Here is a 12,585-nt window from a genome sequence, read left to right on the forward strand (position 1 = left end):
ACATCCTCCACCACCCAACCCCTCAACTCTGTAGAATTCGAATTCTGTCACTAGAAATCTGGAGTAAGAAAATGACTAGATGTTCTTTAAGGTTTTATGCACGTGTGTATAGTTGTACTTGTGTATAGGTGTGAGGGTGTAGGGTAGTGTATCTGTGTAGGAGTGATATATGTGTGTGTGGATATATAAGGGGTGTATATGTGTGTGTGTGTGTTTTCACCCACCAAAATGGCTGTACTTCTGTACTTCCCAGAACTTTTTCTGGGAAAAAGCTTCCCAGAAGTCAACTGGAGCATCCCAAGGGCAGAACCAGGGCCTTCTGGCCAGATGACATTGATTAATAATTAACACATCTGAGCTTGGCATGGAGCCACAACAGGTGTCCCCTCCCATAAAACTCACCTTCACTCCATGTGGCTATGTTACCCAGTCAGGCTCTGAGAAGTCCAACAAAAGGCCAGCAGGCAGACCCAGGCCTATCTTGAAGGAGTTGGGGCTGGGTAATGAGGGGCTCTTACTCCTAAGGAGTCTCACTGGCAGGAAGGGAAACAATCACAAACAGATTGGGGTGAGAGGATGCCCCTTCCACTAAAGGCAGGCATCTTCCTTTCTAGGGGTATAATCAGACCACAGCTGGCCCCATTATCCCCTCGAAGAAGATATGACAAACACACAAAGACATACATACACACACATGCACACACACGCACACACACGAGGCTAAGAAAAATGGAAGAGAGAAGCTGAGGAGCACAGGAAGGGCAAGCCTCTTTTATTATCCCAAAATGCAAAGTATTGAAGGCACTTACAATAACAAGGTTAGAGATGAGGGGAAGCAGAGGGAGGTCAGAGATCAGAGCACAGAGGTAAGTCAACGGACCCCACCCTGGTCGCCACCCAGGAAGGAGAAAAGAAGAAGCTATAGGGCCAGGTCTGAAGCCAGTCAGATGTCTAGCTCTACAAAAGATACAAATCCATTCTACAGAGGATTCAGAAATGAGGAGTACACAGCAGCGAGGGGCAGGGCTGGCAGTCACGAGTTAGTGGTTCTTTAAGGAACACGCTCGGCAGCAATGAGGCACTCAGGTCCCCTGCTGGAAGAGGTCTCGGTACATCTCAATGAGACGGGCAGCCTCACGCTGGCCAGAGAGCAGAGCACCATGGGTGGTGGAATAGTACTTGCGATGCGTGGCCTCACCTGAGAACAGCACCTGCATAGGCTGGGCAGGGGGACAGGGAAGTGAAGATGGAGGAGCAAGAAAAGCTACCTGTCTGCCCCAGAATCCCCATCCATACTACAAGTTAGAAAGGAATAGGCGGGCATCTGAGATGCAGGTATTGCTATTTCCACAGGATGAGGAGCTGTCCATCCCACCTGCCCATCTTCCCCTGCTTCTTCCCCAAACATCCGGCCTCAGTCCTTTTTCCTCTGAGGTTTTTGTGAGTCCTGGCTCTACAGTTTCAGAAATTCACACTGCCTCTTACTAGTGAACTTGGGGAATGATTTAACCTCCCTAAGCTTTGATTTCTTCATCTCCAAAATGAGTTTATACCATCTACTTCTGAGGGTGACTGTGAGGATTAAGTGAAATGATGTATCTAAAGGACTCAGAACCTGAAAGAATATAAGAACTCGATAAAGTTAGGCAGTAATTTAACAAACCTTTATGGAGCCCCTATTAGGTTCCAGGGACTGTTCTGGGCACTTGGAAGATAAAAGGTGACCAGGCAGCTGCTTTGAGGAGCTTCCTTGCTGGTGGGGAAGCCAGACACGAAACCCAATTACTAAATGGCATCATACGTGACGCGATGGGTGTTTGGGCGAGGTGCTGAGAGCCCAGAAAAGAGGCCCTCTGTCAGGGAGATCACACAAAGCTTCCCAGAGGACAGGACCTTTGGGCTTCTTCTCAGAAGATGCTGGATAAATAAACAGGCAAAGGATGTTTCAGGAAGAAGGAAAAATGGGGGCAAAAATGCATCTCCTAGGCCTTGTCTAGGAGATGGTGAAAATTTTGGCAGAGCCAAGCTTAACATCAAGAAAGCAGGCTGTTTAGGTGGGGTCCAAGCATAGAACAAATGCTTGCATTCCAAGCTTGCATTTGGATTTTACTCCAATATACCTCAAGCTGAATGTGTCAGGTACCAGTTGGGGACCTTGTAGAATGAGGTTTTCATTCATCAGGTCTGGGGTGAGCTGCAAGTCTGCATGTCTAATATGCTCCCACATGGTGCCAGTGCTGCTGGTCCATGGACCACCCATCTTGAGTAGTGAGGTTTTAACCCACCAATAAAGAGCCTGCAGAAGTGGTTAAGCTGAAAGGGAGGCACATATTGTGGCAGAGGGCAAGCCGCCTGCTCCACATCCTTTCTCTTTCTCCTCAGTAACAAAAATCCTGACATTTAACTGGGTCCATGGACAGAAGAGCCTGGCAGACTACATGGGGTCGCAAGAGTTGGACATGACTTAGCGACCAAGCCACCACCACTGCCATCCAGGGGGAAAAAAAAAGATGTATCCCAGTCTCTCTAGCAGCTGGTAGAGTCATGTGACTACATTCTAGCCAATCAACTTCAAGTGCATTGTTGCTTAGGGACACTGACTCTTCCCAAGGGTTCCCTTCTTTCACTCATCAGCCTGTCACAGACAGGAGAACGAGAGCAACAGCCTCCACAGCCCTCTTGGGTCACAAGGTGGCCTGGAAGATGGAGCCAGGATCTACTGATACTGGGCCCCAACATCTACCTCCAGATTTCCTTTTGTGTGACCTAAGTAAATTTCTGTCTTGTTTAAATCAAAGTTTGTTTTGCTTTTTGTTATATGCGCTAATCCTAACTGATGCAGGGGACAAGAGAAGGAGGATGGCTATAGCAGTAGCCCTTCCTAAGCACAGCCAGGACAGGCACAACACATTGCTCTGCAATCTTCCTCATCAATTACACCAGAGAATTATTTTAAATATAATTTTGTTGGGGTTTTAACATTTATTGTATGGGTATGCTTGGTGGGGGGGACTCAAAATCTACTTTATAGGAGCAGAAATATATATAGATAATTTCAATTTATTATTTTTCTATGTGCTTTACTATATAGTTACTATAATTTGGGGGAAGGTCAGTATTTTGTTTTATTTCCTAAAACAAATTGGGGGAAATAAGCAAAACGTACCGGGTCAGTGCTGCCCAACAGACAGAATGCTGGCTAATGCAACTGAGGAACAAAATGTTGTATTTATTACTTTGGATTTGAATTAAATTAAATGTGGCTAACGGCTACCACAGTGGACAGCACAGAATTAAAAGTCTGTTATTTTTATAACTGTAAGAAAGCATTTAAGATATCCTAGTTTGACTCTGTTTGTTCTTCCAGGTGTTAAGTGCACTTTTTCTTGTTTTCTCCATCATTACAGGTCCTACTCCACCTATCTTACCTTGGCACTCCTCCCCTGGACCAAACACACATACAAAACACCCACCCCTCAAAGAACCCTCACCCCGCAGCCCCTCACATACCCAGCACACCCACACTCACCGCTGTCTTGGAGCTCTCCGTGTACGGCAGGGGCTTGGCCAGCTTCTCCACATCTGCCCCACTTGAGCCCACCTGTGTGTATGAATAGGATCCCCGGAAGTAGGGGTTGCTGCCCCAGGCCGAGCGCAGGATTCGCCGAGGCTTTGGGATATTGGGGTTCCCTGTTGGGGAGTGAGAAGAGCCAAGGGGAAGGAGGATAAGAAATGGCTGCACACAGAAGACACTCCTGAGCAGACAACTCCCATTGTACCTCGGGGGCTCCAGGAAGGCCAGGCATGAAGAAGGGAGGGAGGGAGGCTGGGGTTCAAGGTATATACCCCTCAATGTCTCCTTGTAATCCCCAGAAAACACCTCCTCTCTGTGGGCCTTAATTTTCCTATCTGAAAAACATCCCAGATAATCACGTTCCCCCTTCCAACTTCAGGCGTTCTTGTGGGGCTCTTCTCGGATAGTGCAGGAAACATGTTCGACTAAAAATCAGACAAAACCACCACAAATCCATCTCTTAGCAAGACAACATGAGTAGGAAGTGGGCAATCTGAGGTTTTGGGGTGATATCTGAGTTTTTCACCATCAGCCTTAGAAACAGAGAAGAAACACAGACCCTGTGATCTTGAGTGTCTCAAATTCCAAATGGAGAGAGCTTGCAATTTAGGAGGCCAAAGCCAAGACACAGTGCCCTACAGTATCTCTCCCAAGGGGTGTACCACCTCAGTTTCACAACCTGGGGATGAGGATGCTAGTACTGGTTCAGGAGACTCAGAGGGTCTAGAGGAGGAGGACAGACAGAGCGAGACCTGTTGAGCCGGCGGCAGGACAAGACAGGGACGCACCTGTGAACTGCCGAAGCATCTCTGTGCAGATCTCGGCCACTGCCTCGTCATCACACTTCTCCATGACAAGGGCCTCCTCCCCACAGATCCAGCCACTCAGCACATGGCCATAGCGCTCAGGAGGGTAGAGGACATCAAAGCCACAGATCTTGCGGTACCAAAGCTCGGGCGGGTAGGTGAGCGTGCAGCTCTCCGCCTCGTCCTCCCACACAAACCGTAGGCTGTTGCACTCAGGGCCCCAGAAGGGCTCCTCGAATTCTAGAAAGATCTTGTCAGTGGTGCCGATGCCCAGTCGGTGGATGGCAGCCACCTTCTCGGCGGGCAGGCCTGGCCGAAAGAAGCTGGCATGCTGCCTCTTGAGCACGCCCAGTGACACGGTCACGATCACATGGTCTGCCGGGATCACCTCGCAGTCCTCGCACTCCACCACCACTGGCCACTGCTCATCCTCATCCTGCCTCTCCTCCCGGGGCTCCTCTCCACCCTGACTGCCCTCCCCGGCATCATGATTATGGTCACCCTCATCCCGGGGCTCAATCTCAGGGCCCCGCGGGCGGGATGAGGCCTGGTCCCAGTGAACACAACGGACGGGTTTCCCCAGCTGGATGACGTGGGCTGGGAGGCCCTCAGCCAGCAGCTCCACAACCCGCATGAAGCCCGAGGGGATGACGTGGTGGGCACCAGGAATCTCAGTCCATTCCCCAAAGGCGCTCAGGGACACCTCATCCATGCTGTGCGAGCTACTCTCACAGCTTTCCACCTGTGGGAAGAGCCAGAGGGGAGCCAGGTGACCGCCAAGGCTGGGCAGGGATAGAAGCAGGACTTTAGGGCAGTGCTGCCCTCCTCGGACCCAACTTCCCCAGGGTCAGTCTTTCTCATTCTGGCATTTGTACTCAACAGAGCTCCGAGATGGCAAAGATACCTTCAGGTACTGTTGGATCATGGCGAGTTTCAGGCGCTTGGTGGCCTCTGGATCATCAGGGTCATCCCTGATGCGGTTGCGCACCTCCTCTCGGGTGAACACCCCCACGCTGTTCTGACTCTCAGCGTTAACTGGTTTACCATGCCGGAAGAACTCCTGGGTCAAGTTATAGACCTGCAAAGAGATCCCAGGAGACTGAAAACACATTCACTCATCCCATCTCCATCTCAGGCTCACCATCTCCAAAGTGTTCCCGGATATGCTGGGCACATGGCACCTCTTCCTTGGTGAATTAATGTGGTACTCAGTTTTGTACTGAGGCTGCACCAACAAAATGGAGGTTTGGGGATGGCAACCTGAACCTGGGCAGTCAGCTTCCTTGCCTCCAGACACAGGAGGTGGGATGGGCCCCAGAAACTCTTACTGAACCCCTGCTTAGAACAAAGTGAAATGTCTGGTGCCTGTACAGTGTGTGGGAAAGGAACTGCCCTTTCAAGTGCTCTACATAGCCAAGCATACCGCCCACTAAAGAACCAACGTCTACACAGATAACCCTTTTTCAAGAACCAAATGCACAGACTCTCCCCTGACATTCCTGTCCAAGTGTATCTGCTTCACCCTCTCCCAGGAGGGCAGCATAGAGCTGTGTCCTGGCTGGTGTTTTGCAGGGGAAAGAGCAAAAGGGGCCCATACATTGACAGCAATGTGTCTACCCTGCAACCCAGCTCTAGGACTGCTGAGGAAGAAAGGTGGTATGGCCCAACCCCCACTACTCCCTCAAGGGAAAAGCCTCTACTTAAGACAGAAACATAAATTAAACATTTCTCTGAATATAAAGAAGAACGCAAGTTAAATTATTCCTTTTTCTTCTCCCAACAGTCACAAGATGCTGGGTTTTTGGCTTTAACTGAAGTCCTCAGCAAATTCCTCACCTAGTACCATTGCCAAGGAGTCAGGCTTTCAACTTGCCTCCTCCCCCTTAGATTTTTCCCCTTGGCGATAAGCAACTGAGTAGCCAGCCAGTCAGTTTATGTTAACTAAAGGCCAAAATGCCCAGCTGAGGACTAACAGATTCACATGATTCTTTGTGTCAACCACTGACTAGGACTGCCGTAATTGAACACACATTTGTCACGTGGGTAGTCTCCTGTCCTGGGTTAAATGACATCTTCCTAATATGACCCAAGGGAAATGGGACGGGTCTGTAAGAGCTAACAATATTCACTCCATTTCCCATTAAGCATTTTTCACTGGGATCTCATTTATCCTTCATAACAATATGAAGTAGGTATAACTGTGTCTGTTTTACAGATGAAGAAAGTAAAGCTCAGAGAGTCTGAATAACTAGCTCATGAATATACAGGTATATACCATTCTCCATGAATGGTAGAACTTGAGTCAAGGCAATCTTGCTCCAGAGATTAAGCTTTATATGATAACTACCGAACAAACTCATCTATTTGTTAGCAAATATAACACATTCAAATGAGTAGCCCTTCAAAGTCATTGCCTTGGGAGGGAGGCTACATATTTATTATGAAGCCACCCTCAGGCAAGGCTTCACATGCTTAGAGCACACCTCTTCAGAATGGTCTCCAGCACTAAGAGCTATATAAGGAAATCTCTCTTTTGACCTCATGGTTAACACCTTTTCCTTCTGACTCAAAGCAGCACCACTTAGAATGATAATAATAATAATGTAATGTTAGCCTCTCAGTCATGTCTGACTCTTTGCGACTCCATGGACTGTAGCCCACCAGGCTCCTTGTCCATGGAATTCTCCAGGCAAGAACACTGGAGTGGGTGGCCATTTCCTTCACCAATGATAACCTACCTTTATCTATCCTACTTTCCATGACTCACACACTTGGCTTTCAAAAATCAGACCCACAAGCAGAAGTTGATGATGATCTACCTTCAGGAACATTTAAAAGAACAAGTAAGTCCTGGACCCTGAATATCATTCTCAAGAGGCATCCATGCTTGAAGCACTCACAGTAACATAGGAATGAGGACATGACTGATTCTCAGTACACCAAGAAGGTCTACTTTCAAGAATGCTAATTCTTACTTGCTTAATATTGAGTGAGAACACGCAACACTATAGGATTGTACACAGCATACTGTATGAGTGCACACACATAAGACAATGGGTGTTCCTGCCTTCCATGGAGCAGAGACAACCCCAAAGCAAGGGTCATTTCTCCTTCCCTATGCACAAGAGACATAAAAAATATATATTAGGTAAGTGTTGACCAGTTTACTAACCTAAAGTGAAGGGTCATTACGCTATAAATGGAAGCTATCAGAAGGCAAGATCTACAAGTTACCTTGCTTGTTTTTTGCAGTTCACAGCAAAGTTTCTAAAAATATTAACTTTTTTTTAAGCTGAAATAAAACAAGGGCATATTCCCTGACTTACAAAGCTACAGTAATCAAAACAGCATGGTACTAACACAAAAACAGACACACAGATCAATGGAACAAACTAGAGAGCCAGAAATAAACCCACACACAACTACTCTATGATAAAGGAGGCAGAATATATATGGAAAAAAGACAGTTTCTTCAACAAGTGGTGCTGGGGAAACTGGACAGCCATATGTGAAAGACTGAAATTGGAACATTTTCTCACACCATATACAAAACTAAACTCAAAATGGACCAAAGACCTAAATGTAACCATGGAAATCATGAAACTTCTAGAAGAGAATATCGGCAGAACACTCTTTGACATAAATTGAAGCACTTTTTTTCTCCTAAGGCAGAAGAAACAAAAGCAAAAACAAATTTAATTTAATCTAAAAGTTTTTGCACAGCAAAGGGAATCACTGACAAGACAAAAAGACAACCTACTGAATGGAATAATATATTTGCAAATAATATGACCAATAAAGGGTAATATCCAAAATATATAAACTGCTCATACAACTCAATTAAAAAAAAAAAACTATCAACTTGATTAAAAAATGGGCAGAAGACCTGAATACACATTTTTCCAAAGAAGAAATACAGATGGCCAACAGGCATATGAAAAGATGCTCAACACACTTACTCATCAGAGAAATTAAAAATGACAATGAGATATCACACCTGTCAGAAGAGCTGTCATCAAAAAGAACACAAGTAACAAACATTGGTGAACATATGGAGAAAATGGAACCCTTTACCCTGTTGCCAGGAATGTAAATTGATGCAGCCACTATGGAAAATATGGAGGTTCCTCAAAATATTAAAAATAGAACTGTCACATGACCCAGCAATTCCACTCCTGGGCATATATCCAAAGAAAAAGAAAAATTAATTTGAAGAGATACTTGTACCCCAAAGTTCACTGCAACATTATTTATAATAGCCAACCTATGGGAGCAATCTAAGTGCCCATCAACATATGAATGTATAAAGAAGATGTTAGATAGATATAGATATAAAACATAGTTATATATGTAGTATACATACACATGTTTTATATACATGTTAGATAGGTAGATATAAACTATATTGTTATATATATGTATATATACACACACACATTGGAATTTTACTCAGCCATAAAAAAGAATGAAAATCTGCAATTTTCAACAACATGCATCGACTTAGAGGGTATTATATTTACTGAAATAAGCGAGAAAGAGAAAGACAAATACACTTTATCATCATTTATATGTGAAATCTAAAAAATAAAACAAACAAATGTAACAAAACAGAAATAGACTCAGATATAGAGGACAAACTAGTGGTTACCAGTGGAAAGAAGGAAGAAATGAAGGGTAAAACAGGGGTATGGGATTAAGAGACAAAAACTACTATGTATAAAAAATAAATAAGCAACAAATATATATTGTACAGCACAGGGAAATATAACCATTATCTTGTAATAACTTTAAATGGAGTATAATGTATAAAAATGTTGAATCACTATGCTGTATACCTGAAACTAGTATAATATTGTAAATCAACTAAACTTCAACTTTAAAAAATCAGTTATAATTCTATATACCAGGAACAATTAGAAAATAAGGTTTTTTTTAAAATTATCATTTACAAGAGTGTCTAAGAACATTAACAACAACGATCATACACATTTACCTAGTAACAAATCTAATAGATATTTAAGGACTTCCTGGGGAAATATTTAATCCTAAGTATCAATAATCTCTTCCTTAGTACTTCTCCATTCATTGTCTTCTTTCTACCTTCAAACTGGGGCCCAGAGAATGTACAGACATGACCAGGATCACAGAAAACCCTAGCAAGTTGCCGAGCCCCCGACCTCCATCTTACACACACACGCACACACACAGTGCCAGTGTGCTCCCTGTCCCCCACACCCTTGTGCTCAACTATTCCCGTAATACCTCACCTCGTTGTATAAATCACTGAATTCCTCAACCACATCCTTGGGGATCCTGCAGCCACGGTTGGTGAGGTAGCAGGCCACGCCATTCTTGGAGTACAGGCTGATGCGGCCCACACTGCGCTCTCCATCCGTCGTCTCTTCCAGGAGGCCATTGGCTTCTGCTAGATGATAGACAGGATTCCCGTGGGAGCCATGGATCCACGTGGCTCCCAGCTCAAAGGTAGCGTGTCCTGATGGCAACAACAGGCTCTTAGCACAGCAAGGACTCTTCAAAGAGGGCCAGGACACTGCCTCATCTTCCTTCTCCAAGGGGATCCTTCCATCCCCAACAACAGGGCAAGGAAGGGGATTAGGTCCCCCTCTGGCAATGAACCAAAGTCTTCAGTGAAAAGCTCCCAGTAAGAAACCATATGCAGCACAAAATGGATTCCACTTTATAAATGAGGTAACTTCCACCCTCAGCGACTCTGACGACACCAAGTCGCCTCACTGGGATAAGTAGAAGATTCTCCTTCTGTGATAACATCAGACAGTAGGCCCTCCCTCCTCATTGGTGCCTCCCTCTCAGGAGAAATTCTATGGTACCAGAGGGTACCACATGGTACAGGTACCTGAAATACCCAGTGAGGAGGCCCAGCCTTCCAGACCCAAGGTCCCCATTTGGCCTTATTCCAATTCCTCAAAATCCAGTAGTTCAGGAATCTAAGCCACTCATCCAGATGGAAAATGGCCAACTCCTAACTCAGTCTAGGGCAAAAGAAAGAGAAAACATTCCAGTTTTGAAGACTCCTCCCCAGGGCAGTCTAAAACAGACTTCCAGAGAAAACTAAGTTTCTCATCTACGGCACAGGCGGCAAAACCTTAAGAGACTGTTTAGGGCAAGGGAAAATCCTGGGTCCAAGGCTGGTGGCTCATTTTACCACCCCATCCATAGCCAAGGGACCAGATACTCTGAGGCAAGTTCCCACTGTGCCTGGGCCTATTTCCTCTTCAGGGGCTCAGTTTCCTTTTCTTATGCTGCAGAGCCTGTGATACAGTTGTCTCCTCCCCTGCCTAGCTCCCAGGAAAGTTGAAACAAAGAAAGGAAAATATAGAGGAACATTTTTTGGTGTTTTGTTTTGTTTTTGGAGGCCTAATTCAAGACATCATGTATGATAACTTTTTTGCCAAGATGGACACAATAATTCCTCCTATCCTTACCCACATGGCCCTTTGCAATCTGACTTTGTCAGTCCTCCCATCAAGAGATGGAGTCTTTCCTTACCCCTTGAATCTGGGCTTGCCTTGTGACTTGCTTTGATTAATAGAATGCAATCAAAGCAATGTTGTGGCTTCAGAGGCTAGGCCTCAAGAAACCTTGTGCCTTCTATCCTCACCCTCTTAGACTGTGATCACCATGAAGAGAAACTCAGATTTCTGGAGCCACAGAATATCAGCAAATAAAATGATGTTGTTTTAAGCCACTAATATTTCAGGCTGGTCTGTTATGCAGCAATAGCTATCTTATAAACCATAACAGACAACAATCACCCCTCACCCCAGGAATTGGGCATTCCTCTTTTTTTGTGCTTTCTCTTTCCTGGGCTGCTTCTAATTAAACCATCATTAAAAAAAAAAAAAAAAAAGGCTAGCCCTATATGCATCTATGTGCCAAACACAGAGCAAGAGAAAAAACAATCAGCCTCAAACCACAGCCAGTAAGACAGAACTTCCTGGTGACTCTGGAATCAAGAGAAGGAATGTATGGGTCCCTTTGTCCAGGAAAAGTGGGCAGACTAGAGGTTAGGAAAAGCTGGAAACCCAGTGCCCTTCTTCCACACGGTTCAGGGAGGGGGGCTGGTCACTGGGGACATTTATCACTAATTATCCTTTAGAGCCTCAAGTTCCCCAAGATATTTTTTTGTTTTTGTTTTTGTTTTGCTTCTTTGGAGCTTCCAAAAGAAGCAAAAGGGGCTTGCATCATGGACCCTTCCCAGGGTACACCAGGGAGTTCCAAGTCATCGTCACTGGGCAGCAATATCCAGGCATGGGGTATCCAGGCATAAGCAGGAATAAGGTGAGCCGCTCAAGGTCAGCAACATCAGAGTTCCACCCTATCCCTCAAGCTTTACAAGGAGGTGGGGTGGCCCAGAGCAGCCTCAGTCTTAGGATGTTTCCTGTCGTCCCCCACAGGCCTCTCACCTCTGTCGTCCTTGTAACCACAGGGTACTGGGCACCATCTCAACTACCCCACAGTGTCCCTGGGGCTTCTGGTCATCACTGCTGCCATTACCACCGGGATTCACAGCTAGCATGTCACACTGCCGCAGGTCCAACTGCAGCCTGGGCTTTCAGCCCCAGGTGTCTGCACACACAACACATACGCGCTTGTCTGGACTTGCTCTCCCATATTCTAGCAGAGTCTGCCTTGATCTGATTCCTCATATACATCATCCGTTCCCTCTTTTGACTACCTATCCAACTCCCCTCATCACCCACGCCCACCCAAGCTCCTTCCCCTCCAAGGAAGGCTTCCAGCCACATGCATCTCCTCAGCCTCCTGTAGCCCCATCCCTTCCGCTTCGCTCCCTCTACCAACTTCCCTGCAAAGCACATCTCAGTTGGCAAACTACCACTGAGACTGGGCCACTTGTCCTCCCATCCCGCTTTTGTGTCAGACCCGGAATATCTCATCAAGACTTGAGAATCACAAATGGAGCCATCCCCTCCCTAAAGCTCCTCGCCAGCCAATCCCTAAGGCTCCTAGCCAGCCAATCCCTAAGGCTCCTAGCCAGCCAATCAGGTGTTGAGCAGAGTCTCCAGGCTTCCCCCAGGAGGTCCCCCAGCTGACTGTCCTCAGATTTCTGTGTGCCTTGGGACGCACTTTCATCCTCACTGCCAACACATACTCCTGTGTCTGCAGGGGAAGACAGATATAACTTCACATATACCTTCTAGGAGA

General features: G+C 46.0%; 1 protein-coding gene across 5 annotated transcripts in view; it reads right to left on the minus strand.

The window, feature by feature from the left end:
• Positions 724-12,585, minus strand: part of SMOX (spermine oxidase) — a 35,573-nt gene continuing 23,711 nt past the window's right edge. Inside the window, exons 3-8 of one of the 5 annotated variants that reach the window (XM_018057378.1) lie at positions 9,648-9,874; positions 5,285-5,458; positions 4,363-5,122; positions 3,530-3,690; positions 1,664-1,753; positions 724-1,220 (exon numbers count right to left, since the gene is read on the minus strand). In XM_018057378.1, coding sequence (XP_017912867.1) covers positions 1,083-1,220; positions 1,664-1,753; positions 3,530-3,690; positions 4,363-5,122; positions 5,285-5,458; positions 9,648-9,874 — 1,550 coding nt within the window. In that variant the 3' untranslated portion in view covers positions 724-1,082. Of the gene's footprint in view, positions 1,221-1,663; positions 1,918-3,529; positions 3,691-4,362; positions 5,123-5,284; positions 5,459-9,647; positions 9,875-12,585 lie in introns of those variants that run through there. The other 4 variants (XM_018057381.1, XM_018057379.1, XM_018057382.1 and 1 more) reach the window with 4 other exon arrangements.

Source organism: Capra hircus, chromosome 13 (genome assembly GCF_001704415.2).
Source record: "Capra hircus breed San Clemente chromosome 13, ASM170441v1, whole genome shotgun sequence".
In the NCBI taxonomy this organism is placed as follows: Eukaryota; Metazoa; Chordata; class Mammalia; order Artiodactyla; family Bovidae; genus Capra; species Capra hircus.